General features: G+C 43.8%; 1 protein-coding gene and 1 pseudogene across 4 annotated transcripts in view; one reads left to right on the top strand and one right to left on the bottom strand.

Moving 5' to 3' along the window:
* PRUNE2 (prune homolog 2 with BCH domain) overlaps positions 1 to 22,120 on the bottom strand; it is a 210,245-nt gene extending 188,125 nt beyond the window's left edge. For all 3 annotated transcript variants that reach the window (XM_079790483.1, XM_079790484.1, XM_079790485.1), the window contains exon 1: positions 21,972 to 22,120. In XM_079790483.1, coding sequence (XP_079646609.1) covers positions 21,972 to 22,007 — 36 coding nt within the window. In that variant the 5' untranslated portion in view covers positions 22,008 to 22,120. The remainder of the gene's footprint in view (positions 1 to 21,971) is intronic.
* LOC307111084 (small ribosomal subunit protein eS4-like) lies at positions 14,755 to 15,470 on the top strand (annotated as a pseudogene). The gene has a single exon. The product of its transcript is annotated as a small ribosomal subunit protein eS4-like (transcript).
* Positions 22,121 to 22,675: the final 555 nt, after the last annotated feature.

The following is a 22,675-nucleotide window of genomic DNA, read 5'->3' as shown; positions in this document are numbered from 1 at the left end:
ACACATTTAAAAGAAAGTTGTCTCCTCAGGATGCCATAGGATACATAAAGCTTGAATATTAAGAGGCAGGAGACTCTACTACTAGAGCTGGGAGACCCCTCTAGACACTCCTGTCTTCTCAACTTCAGATTCTTCACCTCTAACATAAGGAGGTTTAACCAGATAATCACTAATGTGCTAGACGATCAGTTTTAATGTTCAAGAACAGGTAAACAACAAAAGAATATGGGTGTGAAAGAAGAATCTCCGGGGATTCATGTTTTAAGAGGACCTCTGCATTTTTTCATATAAATATAATCAAAGGAATGGCTTTCTAATGGTGGAATTCCAGGCATGCTGTACTCAAGACTTTGAGGTGACCTTTTAAGAATCCCTCTAATCATACAGCCCAAAGGTGATCTTCCTTGGCTGTTGACTTTTTCCTGAATTTGTTTGATTAATGCTTAAAAAATATGGAGACATTTGAGTGTAGTAACCAAGTATGGTTAGATGAGTAATCTACTATTTGAAGAAGGACATTTTTCTCTGGGTTACAAATAATGCACAATTTTTTCAGGGACAGACAACTGTTATCTCTTATAATATCGCTTCCAGCCACTGAAACTTGTAAAGAGTATCTACCTAGTGGATACCCTTGCTCAAGACAGAAAATAAAGTCTACTTAGGTACAGAGTAAAGATATCCTGTGGCCCTTAGTGGGATCTGGACTTAGCAGGAAGTGTGGGTTCAGCAGTGTTGTTGTTATTGACAGATTCTGGGGCTGACCAAGCTGTTTAGCAAGGGCAGGGTTAGGGATCAATAGCCGCATAAGAAAGACGCTGCAGGGCCTGCTGATTTCTCAGAAACTGTGCTCTGCAAAAGAAAGGTCAGCCAATCCTTGAGGCCATTGGAGACGCAAGGCATTGATGACTCTGAGCGCAAAAATGCAGGCCGACCTGAGGACAGGGTAACTGGTTAGAGAACCAAATTTTCTCTTTAAATTCTGAGGGAGAGTAAGAGAAGGAAAAGGAAGGGCAATTGAGCAGTCTCTACTCTTAAAGCACCTGGACACATAAAAGATTTGAAGGGGGAATTCTTTGGAAGAAGGGAGGGTATCCTGTGCAAGAAGATGAACCACAATGTTCTTATGAAGAAGCAACTGCCCCCTGGGCTTGGTTTTTATCACCCACAGTTGAGTGGACCTCCTAGCTGCACAGTGAAAAGTCAGAGGACCAGAAGTGACCCCGTACCCAGAGAGTTCTGAATCCCTACAGCAACACGGCTATTTCCTAAGAGATGTAGGGTAGACACCCCCGCCCCTACTTTACAAATGCTAGAATGCTCACAGTAAAAATGTTTTATGAGGACTAAGATTATCAAGTAGTTTATGGGAACTTTTCCCTTTACCATCTCTAAAAGCTGAAGCAGACAAAGTATTCATTTCTCTGGGTTTAATAGATTCTGTGACAGGTACCATTGGGATTAGAGCATTTCACAGCTCTCTTCCAAAATCATAAAAGTTTAACTACCTGTCATGATTAACTCTCACCTTTTAACCCCAAAGCAATCTGAATTATAAGGAATTACTCTTGTTTTAAAGTAAAATAAATAAATAAATAAATAAATAAATAAATAAATAAATAAAAGGAATGAGTGATTTAGTATAGTTGGGGGGAGGGGAAGGGGGGGGGAAGATTTTGAGACAGTGGCCTGGGTCAGAGCCCAGATCTGCTCTTTCTTATATATGTTACGTTCAGCAACTTCTTTCGGGCTTACTTTTCTCACTTTGAATGAGGGGTTGTCTCTAAGCGTTTGTACATGTGGCTCCATTTGCTAGGAATCATTCACATACCACCTTCAAGATGTTTGCCCTACCCACAGATTACCCCCATCATTTGCTTACATTTTAATTGACTCACTTTTTAATATAAGCATATATTTCAAAAGGAAATTGTATTATTACTACTAAATATGAAAAGCTTACATATAGAAAAAATTTCATGAACCACATCCAGCCATCCAAGAATTCATATATCATCTTACTTCCTATAATACAAAACATCTCACCTTTTCTTAAAAAATATTATTTTTATTGATTTCTGAGAGGAAGGGAGAGGGAGAGAGAGAGATAGAAACATCAATGAGGAGAGAATAATTGATCAGCTGCTTCCTGCACACCCCACACTGGGGTTCGAGCCTAAAATCCAGACATGTGCCCTGACCGGGAATTGAACCATGACCTCCTGGTTCACAGGTCAACGCTCAACCACTGAGCCACGCCGCTGGGCACATCCCGCCTTTTGGATAATACTGTTCAGTCCTGACCAGCCCTTTTCATAATTTGGTAAGTTGTGGCCTTGCTTATTTTTAGAAGTTATCATTCATTACTCTTTCTCTCTCCCTTGAAAAGACTAGTAGAAGTATTTACAGCTTTGGTTACCACACTAACCATGTAGCACTTGGCAGAGCTTTGAGATAACAGATAAATGACTTTCTTAGCTTGGGGCTAGTTTTGAACATGAGAATCCAAGTGAATTCAGAAAACGCAAAATTCCCCAAATAGTTGCAATAAGGCTCCTGAGCATTATCAAACAATTGGATCACATTTCAGTTTTATTGTCTCTTAGATTCTCTGTAATAAGAGGGACTCAAGCTGCTAGGAGGCACTTATCACCTGACTCCCCATTTCTTGGGCATAGAAGTTACCCCAGGAAATACATGATCTTCTGACTATTGCAAACTGATTACAAAAATGGTCCCTTTTCCTTATCCATGTGCTTACACTGAAACTTAGCCGCTCCTCTCATCAGGAGAAGGGGTGGACTCCATCTCTCCACCCTCTGAACATGGACTGTCCTGTGACCTCCTTTGCCAATAGATAGAAGAGATTATAGAGTGGCTACAAAAGTTAAAAGAGATAGTGCATGCAAATTAGTTAGCACAGTGCCAGGCACATAGTCAGCCCTGGTTAAATGGTAGCAATTATCACTGAGTGTGTATGCTATAAAGAGCATGTAAAGGAATGCTGCTCTGTTTTAAGAACATTGGTCTCCTTATATTTCCCTCGTCCTTTTCCTCTCCTCTTCCTGTTCGCCTATTTTTGCCTGGGTCCACATGTTACCAATTGATGGCATATCTAGCTGAAAGGTTTGCACAAAATACACTTGGGTTATAGTTCCCAAGGAAGCAGGCATTAACTGTTCCATCCTTGGGTTATTGAAACAAAAAAAAACAAAACAAAACAAAAAAAACAACCCAGGTCCACCACCCTAGAGTTCAGGACATTTATGGCATAACCTAGTGAGGGCTTGTTTAATCCAGAATATCCTCCCTTGGGTAATTTTGAACCCACATTGAAGAACTAGGAAAACAGTCACAATGTATTGCGTGCCATTGGCTACGTGTTCCATATGCATCATCTCATTTAATTTTCACAGCGACTCTCTAAACTCCCTGAAATAGAGTCTAAATTATCCTCACGATACAGATGAGAAGACTGAGGCTCGAAGATGTGAGTAATTTGTCCTACCAGGTGGAAGGTGCTGTAAGAAAAATAAAGAACTGATTCTTGTTCCCCAATCTCTCTGCACTAGAGAGCCCTTCAAATTTCTTTCTCCATGTTTTGAAAGTTTTTATCTACCATTTAACAGCAGTATTAGTTTGGAAATATTAAAATGGATCCCTGTCTTGGGAGATCTCAAAATGCTAGAGCCCCTGGTTTGAACTAACCCCAAGTCTTCATTTTGCAATTGCATAAACAGAAAGGATCAGCAACTTGCCGAGGTCGCACTGCTCCCAGGTAGATGGGAAAGCACTGGCATCCAGATCTCATTTTTCTCTGTCGCCATTTCTTTTCCCAAGACCGAATGCTGCCTCTAAACATGCACTGGTCACAAGGACAACATGGAACCAGAGTCCCAGTCGGAGAAGACAGGTGAAAGAAACAATCACTGAAGAGGTTTGCCACATGTTTCTTCATGGCAGCAGCTCTGTAAATGCCACATGTGGAAATGCTGGTGTGCTGGGAAGAACAGCACACTGTGCCACCATTCTTTTTAATTTGGGGCTTGCTTTACAAGATGATATCACACCCTCTAGCTTGGTGTAGTAACGGCCAGAACAGTGGAAAAAAGCTTCAGGCAGTAAATGGGACAGAAGTAGGACTTCAAAGACAAGGTAAAAAGTATGTGATGCCTTGCCCAGGGAGAATTAGGACTGAAGATCGCCCATCCCATTCCTAGGTACCTCACTAATCCTAGTTCCCTGATGCTTCCCAGGATAGCTGAAAGCAAAGAGAGGAGGGGATAGGAAATAACCGTCAACGTTATTGAGCACCTACTTATTAAATCACAGGTAGAGGTCTAGGATATAGAAGAGATGAACAGATTTAATCTTCACAGCAGCAACCCTGATTAAGTGTAGACTTTATCCAGAGGCAGCAAAGCCTGGTGGATAAGAGCACAGCCTTGGGAGCTAGACTGCTGGGGTTGAAAACCTAGCTCCACCCCTTCCTGCCTGTGTTAGTGCACGCAAATTATTCAGCTCTCTCTACCTCGGATTCTCTACCTGTAAAATGGGTATAATCATACCTCAAAATAGAAATACTGTGAAAATAAAAGTATTTAGCAAATACTTAAAGAATATACATAACTAGAGGCCCGGTGCACAAAATCCATATATGGGTAGGGTCCCTAGGGCTGGCCGGCGATCAAAGCCGGCCAGGGCCTTCCTTCATTCCGCACTGCCCCCTGGTGGTCAGTGAACATCATAGTGAGTGGTCGAACTCCTGGTTGAACTCCCAAGGGGGCAATTTGCATATTAGCCTTTTATTATATAAGATACTCTCGTACATGGCCATAGCTGAATAAACATTAAGTAGTATTACATTTATGAGTAAACCAAGGTCCAAAGAGGTTAAGAAATGGTCACACAGTTGAGAAGTCACTAACTTGACATTCTGATTCCATGACCTTTGCTCCTTTCCTTTTACCTTGGGGTTGCTCAGGCTGAGTTGATGGGACAAAATCAGCCATCCAGGCCAGAAGCCTCACTCTGTTCCCTAGTAAACCCCCCACAGAACACTGACCTGCATATTTCTCCTCATTTCCCCCAGGACAAGTCCCCTAGGGTCAAGCCACTGGCTTTTGGACAGAGTCCCGTGCCTCTCCTCTCTGCCCTTCCTGAATTCCCCAGCAAACCATGCAGCAGTTCCAACTCACACATGCCCCAAATGCACTGTAGTCACCAGATGAAACTTTATGCAACAACTTTTAAAGCTTTCACCTCACATAATGACTGGAGGGCATGAACACTCAACCTAGAGATTAATTTTGCTAAGAGGAATTAAAGCCCCTACTTTCTGTATTAATTTTTATTTAGTTTATTTAAAGTACACCTTAAATTTGGAAACATAAGTCTGATTAACTATCAGCTCTATAATGGATGGTACTGGAATCCCTAATATATTTTTCAGGGGTTCAAATACCCAACTGGTAGAAGTCATCACCATCATTGTCATGAAAACAAAACAAAATATTTTTATTATGTATCAAACACAGTTCTAAGGGTTTGGCATCTATATCTAATTTAATCCTGAAGACCTCTTATAAGGGGGATCTATTGTTATTCCAAGTTTATATATGAAGAAACAAAGGCACAGAGCACTGAAAGGATTTTCCCAGGCAGTCTTATTCCATTAATGCTTCCCTAGTGATCTAAAAAAGTTAACCCAGCTTCCCCACATCCCTAACTTGGGAAACAGATGCAGCCTAAAGTTTCCCAAATGTGCCACAGAAACACTGTCCAAGCCTCATCTGAAGGCATGAGAGATGACGAAATAGCTAGTGGAGGTTTTCACTGATTAATAATATTAAAAACTGCCAAGTTACTTCAGGTTTCTTATTCAAAGTTTTTATTTGATGACTATCTACCGACTGATATGACCACTGGTAGAATGGAAGTGTGGTCTGTCCAGTGTCCACCTGACAGGATAAATTCCACCTTTAGAGCATATACTCCACTGCAACGTTGTTCCTAATCACTAACTCCCTTCCTATAGAAGGATCACAGTACCTCCCTGTGCAATGCCATGTAACTGCAGTACATGCCTCTTGGAGGAGTGTACTTCCTACTCCACAGGCTTGGCCATGTGACTTGCTTTGGCTGATGCAATACGACTGGAAGTGGCTTTTCCCAGTTCTAAGAACCAACAGGGAACCTAATCAGCTCCCTTTTCTTCTGCCCGCGAGCAGCCTGTCCAGTGCAGTTGCTGCTTCTTTAGCCTGCATCCAGAATGCAGACGGCACCTGGAGCTACAGCTACGGGTAACAGGAGCGAGAACGTGCCTTTGCTGTTGAAAGCCACCGACACTGGAGATTTTTGCTACCAGAACATAACCTAGTGAAAGCCGACTGATGCAAAGCAGTATCTAAAATGATTCCTAAAAACTGAAAGATGTTTGCTGATCATCTCCCAATCACATTAGGTCCTGAAGCCCATCTGGGCTCCTCCTAATAGAAATAGAAGTCGGTGTTAAGGGAAAAGGAATTGGAAAGGGCAAAGGGGCTGTAGGAAATAGAGTGTGAATAATGAGCACACCAGAGGAGCAGGGTGACTAAGCAAAAGCCATCCACAAAGGAAAGGCATAAATAATGAAGGAACACCGTCCACAACAAAAGCTCACATATAAACAAGCACCACTAACAACAGGGAGGGAACAAGGGAACGGGAAGCAAAGGACTGCCAGAAAGGCCATATCCCAAAATGAGAAGAAAATTTTAAAATAATTTAGATAAAGGAGAGGAAAACTGTGAATGGTTCTGTTTTAAGAGAGAGAGAGAGAGAAAAAACACCAGTTTGAGGGAAACATTGTGTTTCCTACAGTTAGTCCCTCTGGGACAATTCAAGGGGTCTTGTTAAGAGCCTGCATTTCCTAAGACCCTGCCACTTCCTTCACTTCTCTCCCACGCCCTCCCCAAAGCTCATTAACAAATGTGTGGCCCCATGTTTTGTACTGGCAAAGCATAAGGGAGATTACATAATTTTAACAGCAACACATAGTAGAAGCATGTATTATGTACAGGGCCTGCCTTATGAGGAATTGGATTGATGATGCAGAGAGAGTCATCAATCTAATTCTTCTCTCACCTGAAATATAAGCACTAAAGATCTCTTCCTTGGCATTGGATTTTTAACACCCCGGAAGACAGCAGCACCGTCTCATCGGGCATCCCCACGAAGTGTGATTGCACCACGAGGCTGCTAGAAGGTAAGCATGGCAACAGCTCCTCTGGAAAAAACAGTCCATTTCAGCAGGGGGCAGCCCCTTCCAAGTCTAAGGAGTGCTTTAAAGGGGCCATGAACAGCGGCCTGTGTCTCAGCAAATCAAAGCTCTAGATCCTCACTATGCAAATTGTGGTCTGGGGGCTGGCAGCTCCTGAGAGTGTGTCAGAAGTGCAGCATCCCAGGTCCCACCTCAAACAGCACTGAGTCAGAATCTGCCTTTTAACAGGACCCCTATGACCACTCCTCCTGAAGTAACTGTCTCACGCCCCTGAGGAATGCTGAAATGGAAATGGAAGTTAAGACTCTCAGGTATAGATAGCATACTAGAAATTTAGCGCTATATACCAGGCATCCCAGTGCCCATCTCCAAGGATTGCCGTGTAAACTACAGTAAATACTGATGAGTATTCTACTACCTTGCTTTCTGGCCAAGAGCATGTTTTGCTGAGGGGTGAGTGCCAGGGGTAAGAAGCAGGATTAAGTTGTTATGGGGAAATCAGGGCAGAGAGAAGACCTAACAAGGCATATTGGTCATGTCAAGACACTAGCTTAACCTGAATGTCTCTATCTGGCTCCCCATGTTCTCTACTCTAAGTCTTTAAAAAAGCAGAAATGTATCCAGTGAGGAGTTGGATAGCGAGGGTTGTGGTCCACAGGGTTTCCTTCCAGAACTTCCTGCTCCACAGCATGCTTATTATTTGGCAGATGTGCATGATTTAACAACTGCACAGCTAAGTCTCTCAGAGTCAGTTCCACTCCCATCCCAACACTTACCAGAAATATCACCCCAAATATATTTCCCTCAGCATATATTAAAGCTCCCCAACCCGACATCTAGAAAGGAATTACCATACTGTACACAAACCATCCTGTAGATAATAAATTTCTCTTAAAAAATTATATTAGATTTTCAGAATAACTGATGTCCTATAAACCTGAAATTGTTATTAATACAGAATTTCAAGCCCAGACTAACCTTGAGCTCCATCTCTCTAAATCTCCTTTCAATTATGTGTGGATGTTTCACTTTTTTCATCAGCATGAATTCATCAAACTCTTAAAATAGATTGGGAAATACAGGCAACCCAGCACCTCTATGCATAGGCCAATGTGTCTGACGCATCTTCATCTTTGTGTGTGTTGAATTTAGCCATCGTGTGGCCTCTGTTAGGTCACGGCTATAAGAAAAATTGGTCCAGAAAAATAGGTTTCGTAGTGTTTTGAAGGAGAAGAATTCGGTGTACATTACATTAAATGGCGCTAAACAGAAATTACTCCCTATTGCATAAATATGGGTTGCATACAGGGTTCAGGCCAGTTAATGAATATGATCCAAATGAAGAAATAGTGGGGATGGGGTTGGTAGAGGGGAGGAGAGAGAGAGAGAGAGAGAGAGAGAGAGAGAGAGAGAGAGAGAGAGAGAGAGAATCACACCTCCTCCTCCATAGCAAGGAAAGAGCTGATGTTACAGGCAATTAAACTTCCGTCCCCCCATTACATAAACCTCTCAACTGAAGTCAACATAAGTGACATCCCATCACCTGTTCCCCCATTACAGGTGTGTGGGATGAAGCCCACAGGCCCTCCAGAGACCTGCCTCTCAGGAGCCTCTTCCCGTCACAGGTGACACTTGGTCCCCAGCACCTGTGGAGCTCAGCATGTTCCCACCAAACATCTCATGCTTGCAAACTGTTCGAGTTCATCACACAAAACTCCAAAGCTCCATGGACTTGCTTTCCTGTAACACAGCTACAGTATGAATTTGTTCCATCATTAGATATTTCCCTCTTGGAAAAGTGCCCTGTATTTTTACTTGGCCGTTTTCTTTTATGAAGATGAATCCAAATCAACCAAAATCTCAATGAAACTTTCAAACTACCCTTTGAAAGTGGGGGCCAATTTTTGTTCTTACAGATCCTATTGGCATAAAGGGCTTGGGACCCAGAAGACATTCTACAGCCACTTCACCATTTACTAGCTGTGTGTTCTTGGGCAAGGCTGCATGTCCCCTCACTGACCTTGTTCTCTCATCTGTGATGTAAATATGAAACATGTCCTTATCCAAGGTTGATCGAATGAGACTGCATAGGTGGGAGCAGTTATGAAGTGCAATACCATGGCACTTGAATTACCACACCAAGTACAACAGCAACTGGCTTGACTGCTCCATAAGGCTCAATCCTTTTGAAATAATTGAGAGCGGAAGTGAAAAGAAAAAGAGGAAGTGGCCTTTCGAGTCAGATTCTACCGCATTGATCTCAAAGAACAGCTGTACTTGGCGTAGCCCAGACTGTATTATGATCGCCTTAATTTAGCAGCAAGGCAGCTTCGGGTTATTTGCTCAGGTCCATATTTTAAACATTAGCATAGCACTCTCCCCACTATCTGTGCAGCCTCGCCAGTTTGTCAGGAGCACAGATCGAGGTGCCAAGAGACCTGAAAATTATGCGTGGCTCTGTCACAGTGTTCTGTGGGACAAGTTAACCTCTCTGAGTCTTGAAATTTGGTGGATTTCATTCAGTTGGAAAGAATTATCAAAAAACTTAAGAATATTTATATCTTTTGCTCCAATAGTTACATATTTGAAAAGCTATTTTAAGGACACAATCTTAAACAGGATAAAATGTTTTAGGCACAAAAACTTTTTAATGCAATTAACAATATCAAAAAGGAGGGATAATCAACATGTATGTCTTTTTTATTATTTAAGATGTTGATTTGGAATACTATGTAATGCTAAAGAAATATTTAATAAACAATGTCAAGTACAATAAAAATCAAGATATCAAAATATATAAATATCCTATTTTAATCCTATGCACAGGAAAGGAAGACTAAGAAATATTGCCAAGAGTCATGCTTCAATGAAAGTGGGTAATTTTTATTTTTTCTATTATCCACAGTTCATTTTTCAGCCTTCTTTTATTTCCCAAATTTGCTTTAATGTTTATTTATTATATTATAAATAAATGAAGCCTAAAACATAATACCAGGAGGTGGAAATGCACAAAGTCTGAAGCCATCTGTTTCAGTTGAAGATTCATCCTTCCACAATAGTTTCCATGTTAGGTCTGTGATTACGATAACTAAGTTTCACAGCAAGAAATCACTAATAAAAGACTATAGCTACAGAATGTTATATGCTGCCTGTTGTCCACACCGCTCTCTGAAGTGAGAGGTCAGCGCGAGTCCAGTGTGACAGAGTGATCAGGGTGGCCAGATACAAATCTCGCCGATGGCCAACGTCCAACTCAGGAGCCAGCAGTAACCAGCCCAGCTCAGTGTTTGTAATATTCTTCAAAGCAGACCATGGAAATGCTAGCTCATGACACTCTCTGAGTGTGAACTGGTTTCTACAGCGATGTCATGCTTGGTCAGCAGACTCTTTGGGCATGAAATAGTGCCACAGGAGTGAGAAACACATTTTTTTCCTCCATAAGACTCAGACTGTCCTAATGTTTTGGAGAGCTAATGAATTTTTCAAAGTATTTTAAAAGCCAATTCTGGAGTGGCATTTTGATCTGCATCCACCTCCATGAGTTTATGTCAGTTTTCCTGGAGACTGGAGCCAAGGATGATGGCACTTCAGGCCACAGGCCAAGGGTATCGGCCAGGTGACCAGGACATAGTTACGGAGCCACTGAAATCACTTTGATTCACGCACAGGTCTTACAAAGCAAACGCACAATGAACAAATAGAGGAAATATGCAGCTAGAGGATAAAATTCTCCCTCTTAGTCACCTTTTCTGTGACCTTTATACATTTCCTAAGACCAGCCTTTCCGTTTGTCCACAACCTAAAATCAAACAAACAAAAATTTCTCCCAATGATCTTGATAAACACTCAAAACATAAAACAAAACCTGAATCAAAGGGTAGGCTTGTATAATCCACAAGAATTAGTTGAAATACTGCTCACCTTGCCCTGAAAGAATCCAGCCCTCCAACAGGCCGTGGCTCTGGGAGTCTGTTTATATTGTAGCCGCCAAAGGGTGAAAGAATACTCCCTGGTAGCTCAGCCAGGGAATGCTGCCTGCAAAGCAAACCGGGCTGCTCAGGGCCGGGAGGAGGGGTGGGGGGAAGCAAAGAATGGGGGATGGGCGGGTACAGAGAGACCAGCCCCCTTGCCTCCCTGGAGAGGGGCCCTGGGACACTGTCTCCCAGGGGAGCAGCTGGGCATGTGTCCTCTCAGATTTACCCATGGCCAGCAGCAGCTGATCTGCCCACCTGCTGTGACACTTCTGTCTTCCCAGAGCCAGGTGCCGTCTGGCCAGCACCGCTGACCACTTGCTAGAGAATGTGTGTTTGAAGACTGTAAGGCTGTTTCTACATGCAGGATACACCTCTGCCTCAGCTCCTCCTTCTTTTCCATTTTGGAGAGCAAGAGGCAGGCATGCACATATCTCTTTTGTACCCTTTAATCAATTGTTAAAGTTTTACAGCAAAACAACTGGACCTTTCTTATAAAGAAAAGGAAAAAAGCACTCACCCCCAAAGTCCTGTTTTTTTCACCTGAAGGAAGGAAATGGTTCTTATGAATGGGAACGCTTCCATAAAAAACTTTCAAATAAGTGAAAGCCCGTCAGCCCTCTCAGGCTGCTCTTAGGGACCTTATTTTACAGGCCCCTGGTCACTCCTGCAGCTTTGCTGTGGAGTCCAGAGCCAGGTTTAGCTGTGAACTTGGAATGGGTGGGGAGTAGGGTTTCTCATGTCCTGTACCTGCCTCAGGCCTACGTATACCTCCCCGATCAGGCTTACAACTTCCGCCCCATCACTGTCCGTCCTGACTCCTGACTCACCTGTTATAAACCATGACATTTCACTTAGCTGGCTTCACTCAAGAAGGAGGTCTCCTATGCAAGGGACTTTTCCAGAAAACCACAGCTTACCCTCCATGTGACAATTTCTTTTCTATTTTAATTAGCTAAGTTGGAAATTTTTCTGAAATTGCTTGAGTACCTCACTTTTCTCCTTAAATGGGACACGGAGCTTAAATGATCTTTCTTCCGTGATGATTCAGGGTCATTACTGTGAACACCAGTGATGGACTTGACCTCACTGATATTATGGTCCCCAGAAGCTGTGCAGATATTTAGCACTATTTACCCCACACCAGATGAAATGGTACTAATGGAGGGCCTGGGTCTGCTTCCTAAAGATTCTGTTTGATTTTGGTTTTGTTTGTGTAATTCCTCCATTGTAAGTTAGCAATTACAGCCTTTGGAAGCCTCTCCTCCCATCACCCCCAGCGGAGAAAACCAAGCTTGTCAAAGCGCAAATTACTAAAAGACGATGACTTTGACAGCTAACATTCCCCGGGCCTTTGCTGGGTTCCTAGCATTCTCTAAATGACTTACAGGTATAACCTCATGAAGGGGCTCAGAAATGGAGTTTGGACATTTTCCTGTGAGGAAAGAACTAAGTATAAAGGTATGTTTCACTAGTTGTCTAAAGAAAAGTTGCCTTTGCATAATTCCTATTTTCAGGAGATTTTAGGTTGGCTGATGTTGCCCAATTAGTGAACTCCAGGCACATGAACTGTGCCTCTTGCAACTCATTCTAGCCTGGATTTGGAAGAATTTTCTTCTCTCTCTCACCACTTTTCAAACTTGCTTTCTCCCTGAATTATTTTATTCTTCTCTTTTCTCCTGTTTCCATTCCCTTCCACCTTCTCTCCGCTTCCCTTTCTCCCCCTTTTCTGTGCTCCTACATGCATCTTAAGTATAACCAGCAGCTTTCTGGGACATTACTCAGCTGGAGGACTTGTCCGCACAGCTGAGAGCTGAGCCCCAATGCCAGCCTTCTCCTTACTAGCTGTGTCACCTGGGGTGAGCTCACCCACCTTACAATCAACCATTCCAAGTAATCCTTCCAGTCTCCAGCAAGCGAGTGGCAACAATGAAGAAATCTGCAAAACCAAAAGTTGTGCTCACAACCTTGGTTGATTACTCAGTTATCTGAGGGTTTTTTATATAAAACAGTCAACACAGAGAAATGAACCTCTCTTGGGTCAAGTGAACTTACCTCTCAACCCTCCTATTAATGTGTCAAATTGCTCACTTTTCATTTAAAAAGAATGAAATGTTCCAGGTCATCTGGTGGGAAGAGGTACTTACAGATGAGGGGAAGGGTCCTGGAACTGGAATCAGGTGATTTGGGAACAAAGCCTCTGCTCTTTAGTGGCCGTGGCACCTTGGGCCAACCTCACTGAGCCTGCAAAAGGAGAATAATGGCTACCTCACAAGACCATGGTGGGCATTGAGTTTTCAAATCAATGTATCAATGTACAAAGATGTATCTCGTATAGATAGTCCACAAATTTTAGTCGAAGCAAAGGGAGCTAAGAATTGCCCTGTTTCTAACCAGGGCTTTCTGGCTCTCTTGTCATCAGAGGCTCCCATCATGCTTTGATTATTGTGGATGAAGAACACATTCTCATCTTGGTACACGCATCCTGCAACAGCCCTGGGAAGGGAGTGCTATTATTGTTCTCATGTCACAGATGAGGGAACCGAGGCTCAGAAAAGGGTGAAGTTGCCTGATGAGTAAGTAAAAATGGCAACGTCAGGCTTTGAAATCAGACATCTGGCCCCCAGAGTCCACACCATGAGTCCACATGGCATTTAAGGGAAAGAAGTGAGGAGGACAACAGGATCTTTAAGGTTCCTCCAAATCCAAAAGTGCTCTCTGAGATCCTTCCTAAACCTTCCTATCAGGGCTGGCAACTTTCACTACAGGCTGCTTCAGGTTACCAGGTTGGGGGCTCAGGCATAGAAATGTGTGGTTCTTACTGCTCCCAGGGAAGTCACCAATCATAAAGGATGATAACACAGATATGATTTTGATTTAACTTTCAGCCACTTGTTTTGATGTATCTGCATAATATATTAATTGCTAAAAAGCTAATTCTGAAATGTGAGTAGATACACTCTAAACTAAACAAGTCCTGTTGCCAAAATATATTCAAGACCATATGCATTCCATTCAGCCTTGCATAAAAGCTAGCCTTGTTATTTTGTTTTTCTTTTTTTTTTTAATCCTCACATGAGGGTATGTTTTTATTGATTTTTTAAAAAAGAGAATGAGAGAGAGAGAGAGAGAGAGAGAGAAAGAGATTGTCTCCTGTATGTGCCTGAACCAGGGATGGAACCTGCAACCTTTCAGTATAGGGGATGATATTACAACCAACTAAAACCTGTTAAGCCACCCAGCCAGGGCTAGCCTTGTTATTTTGCAGTAACATTTAGTACGAAGTACCTACTCTGTGCAAAGTGATCTAAATGTTTCTCACCACCTTCACCTTCCAATCAACCAACCTGGGTCCTTCACACTGTCAGCAGCCCTTCTTCAGATTCAGACCTCTAAGAGTCTGTTCATCCACTTACTCATTTTTATCGAGCCACTACCATGAGTCCCACTTTGTGCAAGACTTTTGCCTTATGGCTTCATTCAGTCTGAAAACACTTTGCTCTTTTTGTGCTTAGCACAGTCATGGCTCCTGGTCCCAAGAAGCACCTGAAGCATATAGCAACTGCAAAGCTCTGGATGCTGGATAAACTGATGGGTGTGTTTGTTCCTCATCCATCAACTGATCCCCACAAGCTGAGAGAATATTTGCCCTGCATCTTTTTCTAAGGTACTGACTTAAATCTGCCCTGACGGGCAGTGAAGGTAAGAAGATCTGCATGAAGCCATTCATTAAGATTGAGGTCTGAACTGACACAGCCTAGCCTGGTGGTTTTATGGACGGACATCAGCATTGACAAGACCACAGAGCATTTCCCTCTGATCTATGGCACCAAGGGTGACTTTGTTGTTTATCGTATCACACCTGAGGAGGCCAAGTGCAAGTTGTGCAAAGTAAGAAAGATCTTTGTAGACACAAAATAAATCCCTCATCTGGTGACTCAGGACGTTCACACGGTCCACTACCCAGATCCCTTCATCCAAGTGAAGGGCACCATTCAGATTGATTTGAAACGGACTGGCAAGATTACCGATTTCAAGGACTTAGATACTGTTAACATGTGCATGATAATGGGAGGTGCTAACTTGGGAAGAATTGGTGTGATCAGCAACCGAAAGGGCCATCCTGGTTCCTTTGATGTGGTTCAGATAAAAGATGCCAACAGCGGCAGCTCTGCCCCTCAGCCCAACAACAGTTTTGTTAATGGAAAGGCAATAAACCAGGTATTTCTCTTTCCTGAGGAAAAGGTATGACCTCATTGCCGAGGAGAGAGACTGTCAAAGAGAGCAGGAAGTGAAATGATCTCTAGGTGACAGGATTGGAAGGTCTTTGTACTTAATTAATGATAATATGGCATGATTCATTGTCTCCCTTGCAAAACACACACACACACACACACACACACACACACACACACACCCCTACTTAGTGAGCTTCAGGCACTGTACCAGGCCCTGGAGATACCATGTCATGGTCCATACTCTCATCAATCAAATAAACATGCCCAATAAAGACATAATGACAAGCTGAGATAAGTGAGCTAAAAGCATTACAAAACAAACAAGCAAACAATAAAACACCTGACTTATACACATGAAGTGGGGGAGTGGGGGAGGGAGGGATTGTTCATCAAAGTCATCCCTTCTTCTTCACCTGATCTGAAGAAGAGGTAGGAGTTATTTAAGCCAGGGGGTATGGTGGGGAGCAGGAGAAGCAGCCAGCAGAAACTGGACAGCAGACTGGGCCAGAGCCCAGGGTCAAATTAAGAGTGTTGTCTGTTTGTTCTCCTAAGAGCAATGGGAAGTGACTGAGGTTTTAAGGGAGGGGTGGGAGAGGTGTGAAAGATGCTTTCACGGTGATATACCTCATAGCAGTGGGAGAGAGGTCTGCAGGAGACCAACTGGTTAGCTGGCCTTGCTTGGAAGGATAGAGGAGAAGGAAATTGCAAGTTGGAGAAACTGGATGAATAATAATGTTATTCGCTGAGATAAGGAATTGAAGAAAAGGACCAACGTGGGGGTAAACGGGGAAGAGCAACCATCGTTCCAGGTTCTGTGCTATGGGCTGTAGGTATTTTGGCTTTACAACAAGCCCCACAAAGTAGGCATCATTATTCCATTTTTAGAATTAAAAACTCAAGGCTTTTTTATGAGCTTCGTTTTTCTTTTTTTCTTTTTTTTTTTTTTAAGCTTTGTTTTTCTAACCAAACCTTCATGGGTCTGATTTTCCTGGGAAATCTAGGGCTCAGTTAACCTCCCAAGAGTTCTTAAGATGAGAGATTAACTTTCCCTGGAAACAAAAGCCACAGGGCTCAGACAGAAGTGGATCTGGGACTTTGCCGGAGATTTTGAGTAGGCTGCTGTGGGACCCATGGCAAGGCAGCCTTGTATGATTGTGTAGGTTGTGTTCTGCACAGACTTAGAGGGTGCCATCATTCGAAGTCCATGTGAATATATCAGCCCTGCCCCTCCCAGGTTCTTTTCAAAGACTCCAAACTCCAGGACGCTCCCATAAGCCCCAGGGCTCAAAAAGAATCAACAACCAAGGCAACACCATGCACTTTACCTCTCCAGTCCCCAGATGTTCTTTCCTCTTTTGAAACCTCCATCCAGACCCAGGTATTCCTCCCTCACCATTTTTTTAATTTTTATTTATTTATTTATTTTTTTGCTCAGCTAACACTCTAAGGAGGCCTGGATGTAAGGAAAGAGTGAAGCCTTCATCACCAAGGCACCATTGCTTACAAGAGCTCCCCAGAGAAGTACACCAAACCCAAAATGATGTTACTATCTGCCCAAATAAAGGCTTCATAGAAACTAACAGGTTTCTGGGACCAGCGCTGTTACTTTTTACCTAGTCAACATAAAATATTCCCCAAACCACTGATTAAAGGGTGTCCTCACTCACCTGATCACATCCTTCAAAACCCTAGGTGCTGTCTGAATGGGAGTGACCAATTCTTCACCTTTAAGGCAGTCCAATCCACTCTGAGATTCACAAGGGAAAAGCCTGGGTCTCCTCTGCAGGCCCTGAAGCTGGGACACGCACAGCTCATGGTCTGAAAGCTCGGCGGTGAGAAATGGAGCTGACTCCTGGACTACAGCAGCCAAGGGCTCTTTTCTCGTCAGGCCCTGAGCGGCGGCTCCACATTCACAGAAGAGCTTGGGTTCCTGAGTTTCCTGCTCAGGATGCTCTGGCAAGAGGCACGGTCTCAAATGGGGCAGGAGCTGATCCCGTGGACGGTGATCAGAGTGAGCTCAGCTCGCCAAAGGAAACTGCTCTGCCAGCACCTCACTGTTGCCAATCCTTCCCACAGCGGCTCTTTGAAAGGTATGGCACTTTCCCTTTAAAGACGTTTTTATATTGACACGCACCACCTTCTTCCCATAAAGGAAATCAGGAAGAAAATGTTCCTCCAATTTCTAGTCAAGATGATTAGTCTGTGGCAGTGGTCAGCAAACTCATTAGTCAACAGAGCCAAATATCAACAGTACAACGATTGAAATTTATTTTGAGAGCCAAATTTTTTTAAACTTAAACTATATAGGTAGGTACATTATTATTAACTTAATTAGGGTACTCCTAAGCTGGCCTTTGCTAAAAACTCAAGGAGCCAAAGAACCGCATGTGGCTCGCGAGCCGCAGTTTGCCGACCACTGGTCTGTGGGCATGCTGCAGTGTTTTTCTTTCTTTAAACCCCAGCCCCTCTATAAACTCTAATGTGGTTGTTCATGTAGAGTTTTGAGTGTGCTTTCTTGTCTCTAGACCACATACCACAGAGTATACGTTGGCAGGTAGCTCACCCAGAACTTTTCTTCTGAAGAAGTCCACCTATTGACCAACACCCACCGCAGATACGAGCCCTCCGCCTGCAGCTGTCACTTGCTGAAGTGGCAGATGCCTTCCCCAGACGGTAGTGGTAGCCCTGTCCCCACCCCGTCTTTGAAATCAGCATTCCTAAGGCATTAATATGCCTTGTATCCTTCCGGTAGCAGCTGACACTCTGGCCACACACACCCAAGGCTGGCTTGACCGACAACTTAGGGCAGTGCGCTGCACAGGCCCTCCTCCCACCTCGCCACAGCCTTGAGCAGCTGCTTGAATTGCATCAGCTGGTGGGGTCTGGGCAGCGGGAGAGGCTGGGCAGCCAAACTACTCAGTGTGGGGACCATGGCTTTCTGCCAGCCAGAGCCCCATCTACCTCCTCCCATCCCCACCCCCTCCCAGCATTCATGAGGACTTGGACCGTTCACTGCCATCATGAGGCCTGAATATTTTGTCTTGGCCTGAATATTTTTCTGAGCTGGCCACCATGAAACTGGAAGACATTTCCCAAATGAGAGCCTCGGGCAGGAAGTTCTCATTCTTACCTGTCTTCAATTTCTCTTACCACAGAAATAGTGTAACTAGAGAATGACTAAGACACCACCATAGACTTGTGTAACTAAAATGAAAAAGCATGGCTGAAACTTAAGAGCTGACCTGGAACTACAGGATTTGATCTCCTTCCCTATTCCAGCTCAGAATATAGGCAAGGGGAAGAAAAGCCAGGTGGGCAATGGCAGGAGAGAAAGAAAATATGTTTTCACTTTCATTTCTAGTGCTAGCAGGAAGTGTCCAGATCAGAAACATCTGGGTTCTCACCTGGGGTAGTGAACCAAAGTAACAAACATCACCCTTTGATTACCAGCTCTCCTGCCTTGGGGTCTAGCTCTCATGCTGCTTACTCTACTGTCTTGATTGTTTTAACGGTAATTGTGTCAATTCCTTCTTTGTCAAGAAAGTGGCATTTCTGGAGACTGTGCACAGCAGGAACCAGTCTCTTGCTGCCTTCCAGGTTTTTCTTTCTTATGAAATAGCTCCTGGCACCCACGCCTGTCCTAACAAGGCAGAAGGCAGGCCCCCTAGAGAAGCATTTGAGCTCCAGGAGAGGGGGATGCCTCTGATGCCACACTTGGGGTTTACTTTTGCCATTTCTGATCAGTTTCATCTATTCTCAGGTGGTATTGGAAGGGGAGACTGAGGGGAAAGGAGGATGGGATTGTGTCAGCGAATCTGCCTCAGTTTAAGGACTTGCAAAACCAGACCAGACTGAAATAATAAATAGAATTGAGAGGGTGCTCTCTCCATTTCAACAGAAATCATCTCCAAACTACCTGATAAAAATTCAAAAGCATCCTTCTGCTTCAGAGATGTCTGCTCAACCCAAAGGCCTGGCCTAGAATGGGAAACCTCTCCTCTCCTCACAATGACAGATAAATGATAAATGCTCCTAGTTGGGAATTAAAGGCACACAAACAATTTCTCCAAAGTTTGATGGTGGGAGGTTTTATCTATGGCTAATAGCAATTCCATTTTGGAATTTTAAATTCCTTTGGTCTATTGAAATTAGCTAGCTCCAATGATGATGAGGTTATATTATGAGTTTGGAAGGGACATTGACTATTTCAAAGCATTCAAAGATATATATCATATACTTGTAGAATACAAAGAAATAAAGTAGGTAGAAAAAATCTGCCAATTAGAGTTTGTCTAGGTATCATATAAATAAATCTGTATTAGCTTCTGATGGAAAACAGCTTAAATATAACATATAAATTCTATTTAATTCTGTTCTAATAAAGCTTAAGTGAAATCCAACATAATTTCTTCTCCTTAAAATGCTTCCCAAAAATATCTCAATTAAAAAAAAAGCCTACTATTTTATTATGAATAAACTCACAAATAATTGCCATAATTATTTATTCAATTTTTCCCTCTTAAACAAAGGCTATCCATCCTCTAAAACAAATGTTATTTACTACAATAGCTGAATGTTGCATATTAAGTAAAAAAATTTTTTTTACCTAGAAAATACAGTTTGTCAGAGAAAATGTGACCCAATCACCTTTGCTGTGGATGAATATGAAAGGCTAACTGTGCTAACTGTGATCTCTAACAGGAACTCTATTCCAAGAAAAACACACAATTAGCAGTAATTGTTCTTCTGGCTAAAGCAGTAGACTGGGATCAGTATTTCAAACAACCACTTCTTTTTCCTGTCTTTTTTTTTTTTTTAATGATGTAGAGCAATTGCTCGTCTAATGAAGGGACTCGGTAAATAAGCTTACACATGACTCTAAACTGATTACTCTGAAATAGGCACTTTTTATTCCAGTAATTGCTCTTCAGAAATGAGACAAACCTCGTGCTCACATGAGACCCCACAATCTAAATGTTTATTGTTAAAATAAACATAAGGCGAGCAGAGTACAGGTGCGGTCTAAAACTGCAGTTATTGTTGATCAACCATTCATTTTCATCCACACAAAAAACAAATATATAAGCTGCCAAAATTGACTTTCCTTTTTGACCATCTCTCACTCATTATCAGGTGAAGAACTCAGGGTCGATGTATAATATCAGAAATGCAAGGGAGTTTCTGCAATCAGTATTTTCCTTCTAATGCTCACGTGAAACTCATAAGGGGGTCAGCCACAAACACAGAAATGATCACATATTTTCTCAATTCTGAAATTCCGGCAAACATTCCATTCTCCGTGAGGCTTAAGGTGGAAAACAAAGTACTTATATTAGCATTAATCAACTTTAATGGTCTTTTAAAAGATACTTACAGTTAAGCCATTGTAAAAACCACACTTTCCTCCACACCCCCTTTGTTGTTGGAGGGTGAGTTACAGGAATAAGCCTGCAAATATCCTGCCTTGTGATTAAGACGTCACCTTAATGCAGACTTTATATTTTGGCTTCTATGAAGGTTTAAAGGTTAAAGGTATCATACATTATGCATCTCCTCCAATGCCAGGCCCATAAAAAGTGCTTTCACTGTTCATTAAAGATATTGCTTCTAAATGGGCAGAGGCTTTTTTTTTTTTTTTTTTTTTTTTTTTTTTAGTGCAGAAACAGAAAAATTTCCATTATGTGTATTGATGCTATGATGGAGAGCCAAAACAATTCGGAATTAGGAAACGGCTAGAATGTAACAACTGTCAACATACAGTGAAATTGTTGTTCACTCTTTGTACAGTAAAACAGTTCAACACAGCCGACCAACACGCTGGTCTCCTCCCGGGAGAGCAAGTCTGGCAAAATGCACACGGCCAGCAACAGTTGGGGCTTCCCCTTCTCTCTCTGTCCCAAATTACAGATCTGAATAGGGACCCAAGAGACACAGGATTCACATTAGAATACCCCCAACTCCTGCACTGGAGCAAGCTCTGTGTGAGGTATGTTTGCATAAACTGCGTATTGGCACATGTCCTGCCTAGTTGACACCCTGACTTCCTCACTTAACGCTTTGCCACCACCTCCAGCTAAAGCCGGTTCTAAGAGATCCTTACTTTTCTTTTACACGGACACCTATTGCTTCTGCAGAGGCTGGGCTCCTTTCCCCAAGCACCACACCCATCCCATCCTCTAGCCTTCGGGAGCAAAATGCAGATTTGGCTGGATCTGCCTCTCTCCAACCTCAGGCTGAAGGAACCAAACTGGACACACAACTTGAGCTAGGTTATGATGACCACCCCCCAGGTCGGCGTTCTGTCTGGCGTAGGGAAGGATTCTGGAGGCAGACTGCTTGCTGAAAGCACCCGAGTTCCAGAGAGCCTTGCCAGGATACAGCCCGCATACCCTGACAACTAAGTGGCAAAGTTGTTTCTTCCTCTTCCACTGCAATGCCCTTTCCTCTCCATTAGAACACATACACACGCACACGCACACACGCCTTGCTTCCTCAACTTACCAGTTTAGACTTGGCGCGTTGCAAAAATTCTTCCATATCGTGTGAGGTTTGGACCAGGGGTACCCGGAGGGGTGCGGAGGAAGATCTCAGTCGGAGGGGAGGCGCGGGTCTCCGCGTAGTGGCCTCCCGTGGCGCAGCGACCTTCTGCTCCCTCCTGCCGCTCGGAGGCGGCTGTGGCTGCGCCCGGGGCGGTCGCGTCTCAAGGTTCCCAGCCCCACCCCTGAGCTACGCCGCCCCCTCGGGACACCGGACCCTTTCCTATTAAGGAAGTGGGTGTGCCGCCGGAAGCCCCAGGGCGCGCCCCGCTCGCTGGCCCGCACGCTCCTGCGGGGCGGGAGCTGGAGACCGGCACCCGGGGGCGGGTGTTGGGGGGGTGATGGCGAGGGCGCCTGGGCCAATCGCAGGGCCCTGCTGCGGCCTCCTGACGTGGCGCGCCTAAGGATGCTGCAACCATGGACAGCGCCCAGAAGTGCGAGCCAAGTGCAAGGGGCTGCTGCAGAGGGCGGCTCTGCCGCAGGCGCTGCTCTGACAGCCAGGGGCAGGTGGGAAGAGGGAGAGAGGGGAAAGAGGGCCCCTGAAGAGCCCACCCTCCTCGGCCAGCGCCTCCCTGGCTGGCTGGCAGGTTACAGAGAGCTTCAGCGGTCACTTAATGAGCTGGCTCTGCTGGCCTGACCAGGGGATGCGCTCAGCTAGATGGGGAGAGA

The sequence above is a fragment of the Cnephaeus nilssonii genome, assembly GCF_951640355.1.
Source record: "Cnephaeus nilssonii genome assembly, chromosome: 14".
NCBI classification, from domain to species: Eukaryota; Metazoa; Chordata; class Mammalia; order Chiroptera; family Vespertilionidae; genus Cnephaeus; species Cnephaeus nilssonii.
Note: the sequence above shows the minus strand (reverse complement) of the source record. Positions and strands in the feature narration are given on the sequence as shown.